The 14,129-nt window shown below is 40.8% G+C and overlaps 1 protein-coding gene across 27 annotated transcripts in view; it reads right to left on the bottom strand.

The window, feature by feature from the left end:
• The window catches only part of SORBS2 (sorbin and SH3 domain containing 2), a 238,661-nt gene that overhangs the window by 52,272 nt on the left and 172,260 nt on the right, over window positions 1–14,129 (bottom strand). For 22 of the 27 annotated variants that reach the window (XM_074992898.1, XM_074992900.1, XM_074992905.1 and 19 more), the window contains 3 exons: window positions 13,534–13,590; window positions 4,857–4,906; window positions 2,058–2,236 (listed from right to left, as the gene is read on the bottom strand). In XM_074992898.1, the coding sequence (XP_074848999.1) occupies window positions 2,058–2,236; window positions 4,857–4,906; window positions 13,534–13,590 (286 nt within the window). The remainder of the gene's footprint in view (window positions 1–2,057; window positions 2,237–4,856; window positions 4,907–13,533; window positions 13,591–14,129) is intronic. The other 5 variants (XM_074992903.1, XM_074992916.1, XM_074992923.1 and 2 more) reach the window with 1 other exon arrangement.

Raw genomic sequence — 14,129 nt, 5'->3', positions numbered from 1 at the left:
AAAAGCATCACTGGTTCCGAAAACGGTAGAAAGACAACACAAGTACAGAAGATGTGGTTAACTCAAAAGTCTGGATCTGAACACACCCCTAGCTCTAGGAAAGCCTAAATCCAGAGGCAGAACTGAACTTGGTCCCAGGCCTATCACGGGGGACACGGAAAACCACAGTATGGCTAGGTTTTAGTCATGATACTTTTAGTAAAAGTCATGGATTGGTCACAGGCAGTAAACGGAAATTCACAGCGTGGGACCTGTTCATGACTTGTACTATATACCCTTAATTAATACTTGGGTTGGGGGACTGCAGGTAAGCAGGGGATGGCCCAGGCAGCAGTGCGCAGCCTGGGATCCCCATTAATGGTGGGAGGAGGGTGGTCAGTGGCACATGGCCAGGGACCACTGCTGATGCTGGGGAGAGGGTGCATCGGGCTAGCCTACCCAATTCTGCATAGCTCCCTGGAAATGGCTAGTATAACTCTGCAGCTCCTAGGGGATGGAAAGCCAGAGGCTCCTCTGTGTGCTGCCCCTCCCAAAAGCTCCAGCTCCGATTGGCCGGGAACTGCAGCCAATGGGACCTGCAGGGTTGGATCTCATGGCAGGAGTAATAGGCACAGAGGAGCCTACCTGGCCTTCCTTTTCCCTAAGAGCTGCAGGGAAATTACAGATGCTTCCGGGAAGCTCCCGGTGGTAAGTGCCACCCTGCAACCGCAACCCACTCCCCAGCCCTGAGTGCCCTGCCACACCCAAACTGTCTCAGCCTCTGCCATTGCAGCTGGCCACAGGCTGCCTAACCAGCCAATCTTCAGAGTTCATGGAAAAATCACAGACTCCATGGACTCCATGACAGACATGCTGACTTCGATCATAATCTATTGTTTAAATAGCATCCACCACTATGGTGTTCAATCTGGTCTGGCCTTTAGGTACTTCTGAAATATATATATAACACCAAAAACAAATGCCAACAATGAGCAAATGTACTTTTATGTTTGACAAATGTTCTGGTTAGATACTTGGATTTTAACTTTTACGTGCAGCTGTGTTGGTCCAGGATGAAAAGGAAAATGGTGTTGTGTACGCAAACCATTCAGCACCGTTGCACATTTAACAAAGACACCTAAGACAAATCTCTATATATTAAGGGAAGGGAGATTTCTTGTCTCTCAGGTAGCATCTGTGTGGTAAAACTATGTGACGAATGGGTCTTGAGTGTAGTAGGCAGGAACATTATAATAGCACAATATGTCAATAATTGCAGCAGCCTCACTGGAGACGTTTTTTGTTTGTGGGTGTGTGTTTCTCGTAGAAAGTGCCAACCACTTTTTCTTTTATTTCTCCTATTCTGCTGATTGTCCTTTTGAGAGAAGCTGAATATGGGTGTCCCTGGAATCCACCAATATGGCTCCCCAGCTGGCTGCGGGATTCACTCTCTGCAGTTCTCTTGCCCCAGAAGTAAATGTTTGAGGAATAAAGGCTCTTCCGGAAGGGGGCTTTTCTTCTGAGGGAACCCTGTCTATACAGCTGTTTTGGTTTCCAGAAAAGGCTCTTCCAGAAGCGAGATCACGCAAGAGTATGCAAATGAGGCACGAGATATGTAAATCCACCCCCTCATTTGAATATTTGCTCTCACTCGTTAGCATGCCCCTTCCAGAAGGGCAGTGTAATGTAGACGCAGCTTGTGTGTGTACTAGAAGAGTTTTTAATATTACAGTAACCTCAAAGGCTGGCAAGAAAGCAGTGTATGAAATGCAGTTTTATGAAATTATAGAGAATTTTACAAGCCACGTTCTTTTTTGACTGATTTGCCTTGAATAAATAGATAGTAGATATTACATATGACATACAAATCCTGCCTGAAATAACACATACAAAAATGAACAAGTTAGCCTTTCATTAGAAACTAAAGGCTCATGTGTAGAAGATACTTCCTTCAGTGAATTGTGCCCAAACAGCTGCATACATTCCGTGGTACTTATTACTAACATTTAATCCTGTATGCATAAGAACTCAGTATTAAACAAAGTTGTTGTCTGTTCACAAAGTTGCTTGTCTCTTACCTTTTGCTCTTGATGGAGAAGAAGGAGAAGAGCTAGTTAAAGGCTTTCTAAGGGTAGTGTATGTGCCTTGCATATCTGCATGGCCCAGGCTAGTTCTGTTTGCATTTTGATCAGTGTGCACCCTCTGATGACTTACAGTAGGCTCTGACTTCCTCCTTTTTCTGTAGTCACTTGCAGAGCTGAAGAAATAATCAATATTAGTGCCAGTCCAAATTGTGTGAGCAGAGCTCATCTGAATACCTTCTCTTCAGGGATCAATAAGCAGGCCCTTTAGCCCATTTAACAGTTCCAACACTGTGTGAATAAATAGATCTATATATAACTGGACAAAACACTGTTGACAGCACCGCAAAGAACTGCACACTTTGCAGAATGAAGCCCCATTTGTTCTAAAGCTGACTATAAAATAAAAATATATATTTAGGAAAAATATTGGAATTTTGAAGCCATTGCATCTTTAAAAGTTCTGAAAAGGTTTGACCCCTTCTTTTATTTATACTCAGTTTTTTCACACCTTCCTTCCCTGCTATTTGTACCTAAAACATCAACAATAACATGATCAAAAAGTGTACTGAAACATTTCCGTAGCATTCAATAATATTTTCAACATTTTTGATTAAAATATTCATTTTTTTAAGAGACTACAGTTTTCATGGAAAACAAAAAATTTCAATGTTGTTGGCAAGTATTTGCCTAAAATGCCATGTTTTGACCCAAGGACTTTTTGTTCCAGAGCTGTCTATCCTTTTTACACTTTGCTGTTCTTCCAGGGGCACGGGAAGTTCTACCCTTGCAGCATGTCTTGATGCTGGAAAGCTGCCCCATGTACTATCTGTTGCATAACAGCCATGTCCACTACTTGACTACAACACAGTCTTTGCACATTATAGAACGGTGATGCAAATGTTAGCCTTTGACAAGGGATGTGGGTGTACATTCCATCCAGAGACAGCTCCTCCGCCTCCTGCATGGCTGGGCATGTTGGCTTGCTCTAACCTCACTCAGTCTCTCTCTGTTCCCACATTTGCCATGCCCGCTCAGGACCAGGAAGCAGAGGACTGAACTGCTGCTGGCACTGAAGCAGCTGTAGGCAGTTCCTGCGCTGTGAGAGTGACCCTGGCTCTGCTTAGGATAACTGCCAAAGACAGTCTATAGGCTTTCACACCTGCAAATGACCAGTAGTTCCTCATGCTACACAGGGTCCTTGCCTGCATTGCTCTGTTTGCCCCATCACTCTGCCCCATGATTTCTTCCCAGGCCTGCAGTGACCCTTCACGTTTGCTGTCAGCAGTGCGGAGCACAAAGGTGCAATGATGGCAACTGCAGTAACTAAGTTTCCCACATGAATAGCACAACCCTGCCCAGTCCACAAAGCTGCAGGTTTCAGAGCCAGTGGCTAGAACGGAAATGTCAGTTACGTGAAGCTGAGTGTAGCTACAACCAGAAAAACCTTCCCAGGCGGAACATTGGGAAGGAATGAACGGATTGCTGAGATCCGTTAGAGCAGGAACAAGGAGCAAGTAAGGATGCAAGAAGTTATTATCCACAAGACACGGTATATCATCATCATTGTCGTCTACAGGAGCCTTAGATCCTGGGCAGAGCTGCCTTTGCCTCATACTTCTGCTTTTTTCTACGCATTTTGGCAGGCCCACTATGCAGTTGGATTCTAGGGCTGAGTCTACACTATACAAATGTGCTGGGATAGCTATCTCGGTAGGGACTGTGGGGGGAAAATCCCACATCCCACTCATACAGCTATGATAGCAAAAACTCTAACATAGATGCAGTTACAATGGCAAAAAAGTTCCTTCATCCATACAACTTCATCTTTTCAGGGAAGGGATTTCAGCCATGCAATCAAAAAAAGAAAAAAATCTTGTGTGGTGGAATAAGCTATGTCTAAGTTTTTGTGCCAGTATAATTCTGCAGTATATACTGTCAAAGGCAATTTAAGTATATTTAAGTACAAGGCTTAGAAAGTCCAGCTGTGATGTAGGAAATAAATCACAGTCATAGGGTGGGCCTTGGAAAGGACATATTAGTGGAAACCCTTCAAAAAGATGAGTAGAAAAGAATGGGGTCTCAGGCTCCAAAGAACGCAAGGGTCTGGTTTGGGGATCCAGTGTTAGGTCCTGAACAGACAGATGTACCAAAAAGCCACAGCTATTTTGCATGAGGAGAAGAAACTTAATATAAGCTGTTAACAGGGTTTTTTCATTTTTAAATTAGGTAATAGCAGTTTTAATTTAAGTATTAACACAAGTAGGTCTTGTTAAAATGGGAGTTTTAAAGTGGGAAAGGAATGCAGGGAGTGTGGTACCTTTGAATACTGGAATGGATGCGCCAGGTTAAAAGATGAGACTGCAACAAGGATATGAGGGTAGAAGTAAAGTGGAAGCTTTGGGTGGAGTAAAGCAGTGGGGTAATAATAAGTGAGTGCAAAGAGACTGGGAGCAGTGGAATAAGCGGTGCGTTGAAAGTGAGAGATAGAAGCTACAAGTTAATACAGAAGCTGAGGAATGCCAGTGGGGGGGTTTGAAGGACTAGGTGACATTACGAGTAGTGGGCAATATATTCCTCTAAAACAAAAGGGAGACTTGCAAATCTCAAAAGAATCCACATCTGATTATTTTCTCATTATTTCATATGGGGGCTGCTAAAGTCTGGATCCCTAGACGTGCTATGCACATGCTAAGTGCTCTCATCTCCCATTGACTTCAGGATACTCAGAGTCCTCTTAGTTTCTCTGAGGATTTTGTCAGCTTATCTATTGGAAGGACATATAGGGTTTCTTACCTAGAAGGTCTGTCCAGGCCTTTGTCTGAAGAAAGATGATATAAGGAGGCCTGTGAAAACAAATAGGTCAGTCTATTAAACTTTCAATGAAAAAAGGTGTCACATTTTCCATGGATATTGTCCAGGACCATTTAGTAAGTTAGTGATCCTGGGATGAGATCCATCACAATCAGAGTATCATGATTAATACCTGACGTACTTTAGACTTAATGTTCATATTTCACAAGGGCCACATCTAAACTAGCCCCTTCCTTTTGGAAGGGGCATGGTAATGAGTGAGTTGGTAAGATGCTAATGAGGTGCTGGCATGAATATGCAGCACCTCATTAGCATAATGGTGGCCATGTGCGTTTCGAAAGTGCTGCTTTCGGATTGCGTGCTGCCCATGTAGATGAGGGGGGGGGGGCCTTTCAAAAGGACCCCTCTACTTCAAAAGTCCCTTCTTCCTAAAACCAAATAGGAATAAGGGGTCTTTGAAATCTGGGGGGTACTTTTGGAAAGGCCCCCATCTACACGGGTGGTGTGCAATTCGAAAGTGGCACTTTAGAATCGTGTGCAGCTGCTATTATGCTAATGAGGTGCTGCATATTCATGGCTTCACCTCGTTAGCATCTTCCCAATTTGCTCATCACTATGCCCCTTCCAAAAGGAAGGGGCTAGTGTAGATGTAGCCATGAGAATTGATACTGTTTTTAAAAAAGCCCCATAATATTTCCTATCACACTCTCAGGCTATGTCTAGATTACAGGGATTTGTCAACAGAAGTTTTTGTCTGACTATATCTTCCAACAGAACTTCTGTAGACAGATCATGACCAAACTGCCAAGTGTATCACAAGAGCAATCCGCTCTATCAACAGAGCGTGTCCGGACTGCCTGGCCACTCTGAAAATAAAATGGCTGACCAGAGGCACAGGAGACAGGGTTACCCCATGTCCTGGAATCCCTGTCTGTTGACAGAGGGCCCCCTGGAATGTCCAGACTGGCTTTCTGTCAAAAGAGGCATTATTCTGCATGGGGAGCAGGATACAGTTGTGAACACAAGTGCTGCATTCTGTTAACTTACTGTAGACAGAACTTCTTGGGAATGTGGACGCTCTGTGGGTTTTGTCAGCAAAATGGCCGTTGTGCTGACAAAACCTTCTAGTGAAGATATAGCTTCAGTTACCTTTCCATTTACCAGAGTTAGTCTATATCTTCAGAAACAACAAGAAGTCCTGTGGTACCTAATAGACTAACAGATAAGCGGGTCTTTGCCCACGAAAGCTTATGCTCCAAAAATACCTGTTAGTCTATAAAGTGCCACAGGACTTCTTTTTGCTTTCCATTTACAATACCACTAAACAACAATTGAGGGTTTTCTAGCCTTTTTTCAAAATTTGCTATGCTATGGTTGAAACTGATTTAAAAGAAAAATTACATAAGATCTAAAAAATAAACAAAAATAATTTCCAGTTCCTATAAGACCCACAGAATTTATTACAGTTACTTACCAAATATTGGTGTCAATTAAAGCTGGAAACTCTTTGTAAATGTGGCTAAAAGAGTCATAATTTGCTAGCCATCCTAAATTCATTTAAAGAACTGTTCTTTTCACAGGGTCCTAATGTTTTTGTATTGCTTTAAGGGCAGATGTGGCATGATCCCTGGAAGATGGAACACAGTGCTCCTCTGAAATATTTTTAACTTGTCAACATAAATCCAATTTTAAGTTTTAAAACAACTAGTTTTAAACCACTCACTTAATAGATTTCAAAGCTGCAGACAGAATTAGAGTTACGTAGCACTAGTGTGTTGTAGCTAGAAAAGGAATCATCTTGTTCCCATGGTGCCTCTTTCTGGGCACAAAGCTAGGTCAGTGAAATGTTAAACATTTCGTGCTATATCATTTCAATGATGACCTAGAGAACTGGAAATAGAATTTACACATGGCTCTATTATATGCTGCAGGGTTTGCTTTTCTCTATATAGAAAAGTACTGGATGTGCTGCAATCATATAGAAAATTAGGATAATCAGTAATGCTTTGTCATTGCTATTAATTTAAAAATTGTTTGATTCAAAGTTCATAAAAATGTAGGTCAACTACGTTTTAGTAGCTGACATGTAATCACACCTCTAGAGGTCACCCTTGGGTTAAGAAACATTTAGGAACAGATTTTTGCATTACCCTGGACATTCAGCACAGCATGTGCATTCTATAATCAAAGGTATCTGTAATACCTGAGACTCTTCAGAGCCAGTAGTCTGAAATTAGTTTTCAACAGACTTCATTCTGAAAAGATTCGTGTCACATACTAAACAATTCCACCAAAACACAGACAGACAGACAGACAGACATACATACATAGCAGTCACTCAACTTTATCACACATTAAAAGCAGAGAAAGCTAATCACACAAACATGGATAAGGTGTGAACATCACATTGCCTAAAACTTGTACCAAGATGATTCCAAATATTTCCTGACATTTAAACAGCTTTGTTAACATGATTTAGAACTTTTTGGGTTTAGACAGGAATGGAAGTTGACATGAAAGTAGCTGAAAGAAACAACCAGATGGGTATTAGAGGAGAAAGCTTTATAATCACTCTAGATGAGGACCAAAACTTGGGGATGTTTATCTGAAATAAACTCTTTGCTTTCACCATTGATATTGATTTGTATTAATCATCATCATCAATAATACATACGCTATTGTAGTATGCAGAGTCCTCTGGTTGGCACAAGATCCCTTTGTGCTAAGTGCTGTGCAATCACACCAAAACACAAGTTCCTACTCCACAGAACTTACAAAGTGAAGACAAGGATGAAGAGAGAGAGGATGCTGTCTACTATATACATGTTAATGCATTTGAAAAAAAAGTTTTGATTACTACAAATATTTAACTTAAGTGCCCTCCATCATCATCATTTTGGCCCACAGCCAATCAACTGGCACTGGTTTTGCTCTTCTATGCACTATGACAGAACTGGAGCAAGTGGAGAGCTTTCATATTTACAGTGTATAATCTAAGGACCATATCCAGCTCTCAGTTTTTGCATACTGCTCTGGGTCAAAAAGTGGATCAGTGACAGAATACGTCAACACATGACTGTAACAAGTCTAACGTTTCATTGCAACATATCATAGCCTTGTGGATAGGGCATATGATATGGAATTAGGAGATTTAAATGGAGTTCACAGCTCTGTCACTGGACTGCTGTGTGACACTGGGCAAGTCACTTCTCAGTGCCGCAGTTTCCCCATATATAAAATTAGAATAAAGATAAGTAACTTTATAAAATGTTTGGCTAAGTTCTGTTGGAACATGCTACAAAAGAGCTGGCTACCATCGCTTCTATGCTTATCAGCTATTGAGATGAGCTGCTTGAAAATTTTTCACTAAACCTTCTAAAATGAAAACTGGCTTTTTAACAGGAAAAGAAAATTTTTTCTTCCTTCACAGTTTTCTAATTTTTCAACATCTCAATCTGAAAATATTTATAGGGTAAAAAAGGGGTTTGGTTTAATAAAAATGGGCAGAAAATTGATTTTTTTAAAAAAAAAAATTCCATTCAAAGTGTACAGTTTTGACCAGTTTTCAAAACATATACATTGGCCGTCCTATTTTATTTTGAAATGGAATAGGCTGTGGGACTGTGTTGTGTAAAGTAGGGGAATCCTCCATGAAAACTGTTCCATTTCTAAGTTTTCACTGTTTCTGTGTTCACACAATCTAATCTTGCCATCTATTCACAGGTCAGAACACAAGTTCTCTACAGGTCACATATTCCTACAATAGAGTGCTCTTGGTGACTCCTTGGAGTTCCTTTGTTAATATTCTGTCACTCTACTGCAGGCAGAGATAGGGCAAATTACAACTAATCCATTTCATCCCTCTGGACACCACCACCGCATTTTGCCAGAGATTACTTCTCTATAAGGCCGAAACGGCTTCTGAAGAGCAAACTGCATATTGTTGATTTGCACCAGATTTCACCCAATGGTAGGCAATTCCCTTACTTTAAATTGAAGGGGTGAAAAGGAAGCAAAAAGGAATTGATTCCAGTGTCCCCGTCCTTCCTTACTCCAGTACATGCACAACTGGAATGCCAAGATATCAAACTAAGGGGAAATGTTTCTATGAATCCCATGGTAAAATACTGGTGGCATACCACTGTGCTCCTGTGCCATGGAGAGAAGAGGAAAGCTGTAAATGGAAACGAAATAAATGCCTAAGAATTTGTGCTACACAAAAGGCCCTGTTAGTCTGGTGTTATGTCCAATACAACCCCACACAAGAGCTATGATGGCTGTACATACCATCAAAAAGTGCTGTCTGAGATACAGTAAGAAGCAATATGTATGATACCATTGATATTTACAGGAGCTAAGCTCTGCACATTAGCATTGTCTCAGGCAACATTAACTTGCAATTTGTGGCTTATACATGGAGCAGATTTCCGTGTTCCACACCCATTGTTTCTACCAGCTTTAATCATAAGGTGCTGTGCTGCAGCATATATATTCCTGAAATGATGGACAGTGTGGACTAACATTGCCAGATATATTGCTCCATCCACATGGCATCACTGCTTTAGCAATGATCCTTTGGTGCAACACTGTGCTGCTACTGTTGGTGGTATGCCTGGTATTTTCTAAGTTTCATCTCTTACAACATAGTCCTTTTTGGATGTAACAGTGCAACAATACAACTATTTTTGTTTATTAGACACATTTTTTTCTGCTAAAAATGGACAGACATTTCCTGCAGGTTTCAATGTCTCAGAGAAAAATGTGTCTCCAAATCTTGTCCTCTGGCTCGGCAATGTTCTCGTTCATTACTTTATAGTGTTGCCAGCTAATTATTGTAATGCATTTTGAAAGAAATAAAATAATTAGCGAATTGGATTAAAAAAGAAAAAATGAAGTAGATGAATGCAGGCCAAAGTCTCTGAGGCACAGTAAGCCAGATGAAGAAATCAATTTACCTGTGGATTAGAGGGAAGTTTACAGTGAGGAACCAGCCCCAGTAATCCAGGTTATGCAGGGAACATGCATCACAATACAACCACTCCAAATGCATCTGCAGTAGAAGACTGACTTTTTGAGCCAAAGCCATTACAGAATTCTATTTATAAAACTTTGCTGTTTTTATAGCTATTAAAAACTAGTTTATGGAACTCAGGGAAATGCCCTTTTTATTTGCTAAAGATCTGGAAATAATTTAGAGCTGATGAAGGATGTCACCCTGACATGCTCAAAAATCACGAGTCAGACATTTTAAAAAACACTATAAATCTTGAATGCTTTTTATTTGCTTCCTGATTTTTGAACTGTTACGATTCATGCTTTCAAGCTTCGCCCTCCCCACAACCATGAGGGTGAGAAATTTATTTAAAAAATAGACGTTGAGATTCTCACATAAATTGTCTGCCTCCAGAAGCTGGGATTCTAAGCATAACACCCAATACTGCAAGGTAGAGAAAAAAGTTCTCTGTTTATTTCCACATGATTGTGGACTGAAGTCCTCCGTTTTCTATGCCTTCCCACACTGTCCCTCTGATGCATGCAAGGCCTGTTCTGGAGGGACTACTTTTATATGATATAAAGGTAACTTAGCTCCCCCACCCCATTTTGGTCTCAAGACTGATAACATCTGGCTGTCTAATCTGTATTGCACCAATCATAGTCATAGGTAGGTACCATACAAGAATCAGGAACTTAAGCATGGTCCTAGTTACAGCTATGTTCAACAAGAGCTGGAGATTAAAACCAAAGGTGGATTTTTCTTGCGATATCCTCTTTCCTCTAGAAATCAGAGCAAGACCACCAACTCACATAGTATTAGCCCCCAAACAATAAAGTGATAACTTTAGTTCACTGAACTTCAGCCAAACCTGAAACTAGGGGGACAGGGCCAATTAAAAATGCAAAAAACTCTTAAGCCAGCGGAGGCTGGTAGTTGAACAATAGTTTGTGCTACCTAGCACTGGAGTCAGACTGTGATTAGACATGATGTAGCCTTGGTCCATAGAAGGGCCCATCAGAATTGCAGTCCCTGTGAACATCTTTGTTCTTTTCCATGAGCAGCTAAGTAGGGCTCATGGAAAAGAAAAGGGCTCCAGGGCTCAAGTAGGGATCAGGTTTGTTACCGGGTCAGCAGTTCAACATATTGGAGCCTGGGAAGTAATCTGTGCTACGCTTTATGAATTGCATAGAACGTGCACCCCCATGCATGCCATGGTATTCCTAGAAGAACTGAACCCCCTGAAGCTGATGCTTCCAGGAGCAATGTGAGTTCACCCTTGCCTTCTACATGAGGCAGTGTTTAAATCACACAACCCAGCCCTCACCTTTTAAGATTTTTATACATTCTCCAGCAAACTCTCCAAGTTGATAAACAAACTTTTCAAAACACTGACTCACTTTGATCTTACCCTTCCTTTTCTCTTTAGTTTGTGTTTGACTCCCTCTTTGAAGCACTTTATGCATATGAAAGATGCTATAAGAAAGTACGATATGCTGCTTCATAGTCATTTACACCGTAGATTTACATTTTCATGTACATGAACCTCTAATGGTCAGTGGAGAATGTATGCATTCAACTACTTACAAAGCTCCTGTGGGTTAAACCATGCAGAGGGTGGCTAAAGGGGGGAGGAAGGGTGTGAGTTTGGAGGGTGACCATCACTCCCTTATTTAAGCTGTCTCACAGGTGTCCCGACATTTTTAAGAAAAATGGACTAATTGTCCCATATTTTGTGGGGATCCTGTTCCCTGGCAGCCGGTATCTCAATGCAACAGCCCCCACTGCAAGGGAGTAACTCCGCTGGGCAGCTGGCCCATTCCCTGGCACCCCACGGAGGCAGCCCCCACTGCCGGTGGGCTTTGCCATGGGGTGGTCTCTTCATTCCCTGCACCCCCAATCATCCACTCCCCCCTCATCAGGAGGCTGTGGAGCCCCAATGCTGTGGGGCAGCTGCCCCATCACTGAGGAGCCCTGACATAGACCAGCAGCCCCCCATCCCTAGAGGCCAGTGTCCTGTATTTGCCATAGGGCAATGTGGTCACTCTATGGAAGGCATTATGTCTCGGAAGGACAGGAGCTGGTATGAATGTTTGAACAACACTGTACGGATCATGTTGCTTAGTTGCCACACACTATTGTCCTTCTTACCACTTCCAGGAGCAGGCCAATGCACAGCAAGACACATTCCTCAAGCCACATGCACATATTCTCTGGGACGTTCAGTACTGTCCAGAGATCTTGTGCCCCTGCTCCCTACATTACCAACTAATAAATGGGTAATTTGTAAAATAGCTCAGTATGGGAAAGAAACTTCACAAAATATTGATTTTTTTAGCACAGCATTTGTTCAAAGTTACACGTGTCTGATTGCTTTCCTGACCAGGTGATGTTTTGCCAAATTAGGGCCTTTACAGCGACTGATAACATAGCTAGGAAAAAAAAGCAGTGAACGTTTTTGCATGTGTCTGCGAAAATCAGTGATAATTTTTTAACTGTTTCCTTGGTGTGACTTTGCTTCTGTGAAATTTTGTTTAGTCCACTAACTTGCACAATGTATTTTTGAATAACGTGTTGTTGTTTTAAACATTTTCATGAACGACTTAAGTGAAAAAATATTTGAAGAAGTTTTTTTTTCCAAAAATCATTGAAATTTCACAGACACAAGTTAAAAAACAGACATGTTTTATAAATCACATACTAAACCAAAACAGTAATTATAAATATGTTACCCAGTTCTATTGGACACAGATTCCAAAAGCCAATTCTAATGGCTTCCCTCATTGCTGATTAAGTGCCCTCATTTCTCATCGAAGCCACGGAGTTGAGGTTTTGCCAGGTGTTCAGACTAAAAGCAAACATGAGTAGTCTGCAATGCAGTGAACGATGAGGGGCCATGTTTTTCTTTTATTCCTTGAATATGTTAATTTTTTTTTTTTTTGGTTTTGGGAAAAGGAAGCTAATCAAGAATCATGAATGACTTAAAACCACATTACAGGACACTGTCTTACACTCAAGTACAGTATGACACAGGACAAAGAATGATCTGTCCCATTTCGATACACATCTGAAGAGTGGAAGGGACAAAGCAATTTTTGTGGGTAACAATTTAGTGCAGGGCAATGGCACTCCTGTACTTTATTCTTAAATCAGAATCATGACAAATATCAATGGTTCAGTTACTAATTTACAGCCACAATTCACTGATGGTTTTCCAAGCTAAGAATCCTAATGATAAACATCTCAATGAAAAAAAAGCTCATCCAACATGACTTTCACTCCAAGTCTCATAACTTGTAGCCAAACATATTAATCACAAATACTCTTCTTGTTGATTGGTTAATGGGTATCTCATGTCAGTGCATAACTCTGAGGAAGCTGGAATGTTTCAAGATTTAGAAACACATGGTTTATTTTGTAGTTTTGAACATGTCTCTTGGTGGCTTGGAGATATGGACTCAGTTTCCAGTGTAATAAGAATAACATTCATATGTGCTAATTATCTGGAAATATATGAAGACAAAGATAAAATTGTACTGATTTAGGAATGGCCCAGGAGTTATTGATAGGAAACCAATGAAGATTAACAACTCAGATATGACAGATCAGTGCCGTGCTCTTGTTTCCCAAACAAATCATCTGAATAGGAAAGAATACTTCATTTACCTCATTGGAAACACCAGGAGAATTGTCTTGAACATAGTCCAAAAGCTTTTTAGGAGGCTGCACCATGTAAGTAGAAGTGTAGAGATGGAATGGAGGAGTATCAATGGCAGCAAGGAATGAAACATGTGGAAAAGGTGACATAGTTAGAAACTAAGTGTTGACAGCATCAGATACAAGAGTGACACATATGCAGCAAAATCAGGGTAGACTGGAAGGGAGAGCGTGGGGCACAATAATTTTGCAGTTATATCAAGCATCTTAAGAAAGTGTTAGTAATTTTAGCAAATAAAACTTCCATCTTAAAATGTGAATGGTTGCATTAATACCCTCTGTTTAAAATTGGTGAGATAGAAAAATGAAGAATAAAGGACTGAAAGCTTATGGCCTGTTAGTGAAAATTCCATATTCAGTTTACCTTATAGAGAATAATGACAATACTTAGTGATATTTTTTGTCTTGAGAAAGACCCGTTTAGCCTGCCTATGTCCTGCCTACATATGGATGAATGATGATAAAAGTTTTAAAAGCTAGAAAACAGTTTGAAGAAAATAGAGGATTGCAATCTCTTGGACTACAAATTAAAATATACTTAAATA

The sequence above is a fragment of the Carettochelys insculpta genome, chromosome 4 (assembly GCF_033958435.1).
Source record: "Carettochelys insculpta isolate YL-2023 chromosome 4, ASM3395843v1, whole genome shotgun sequence".
Taxonomy (NCBI): domain Eukaryota; kingdom Metazoa; phylum Chordata; order Testudines; family Carettochelyidae; genus Carettochelys; species Carettochelys insculpta.
Note: the sequence above shows the minus strand (reverse complement) of the source record. Positions and strands in the feature narration are given on the sequence as shown.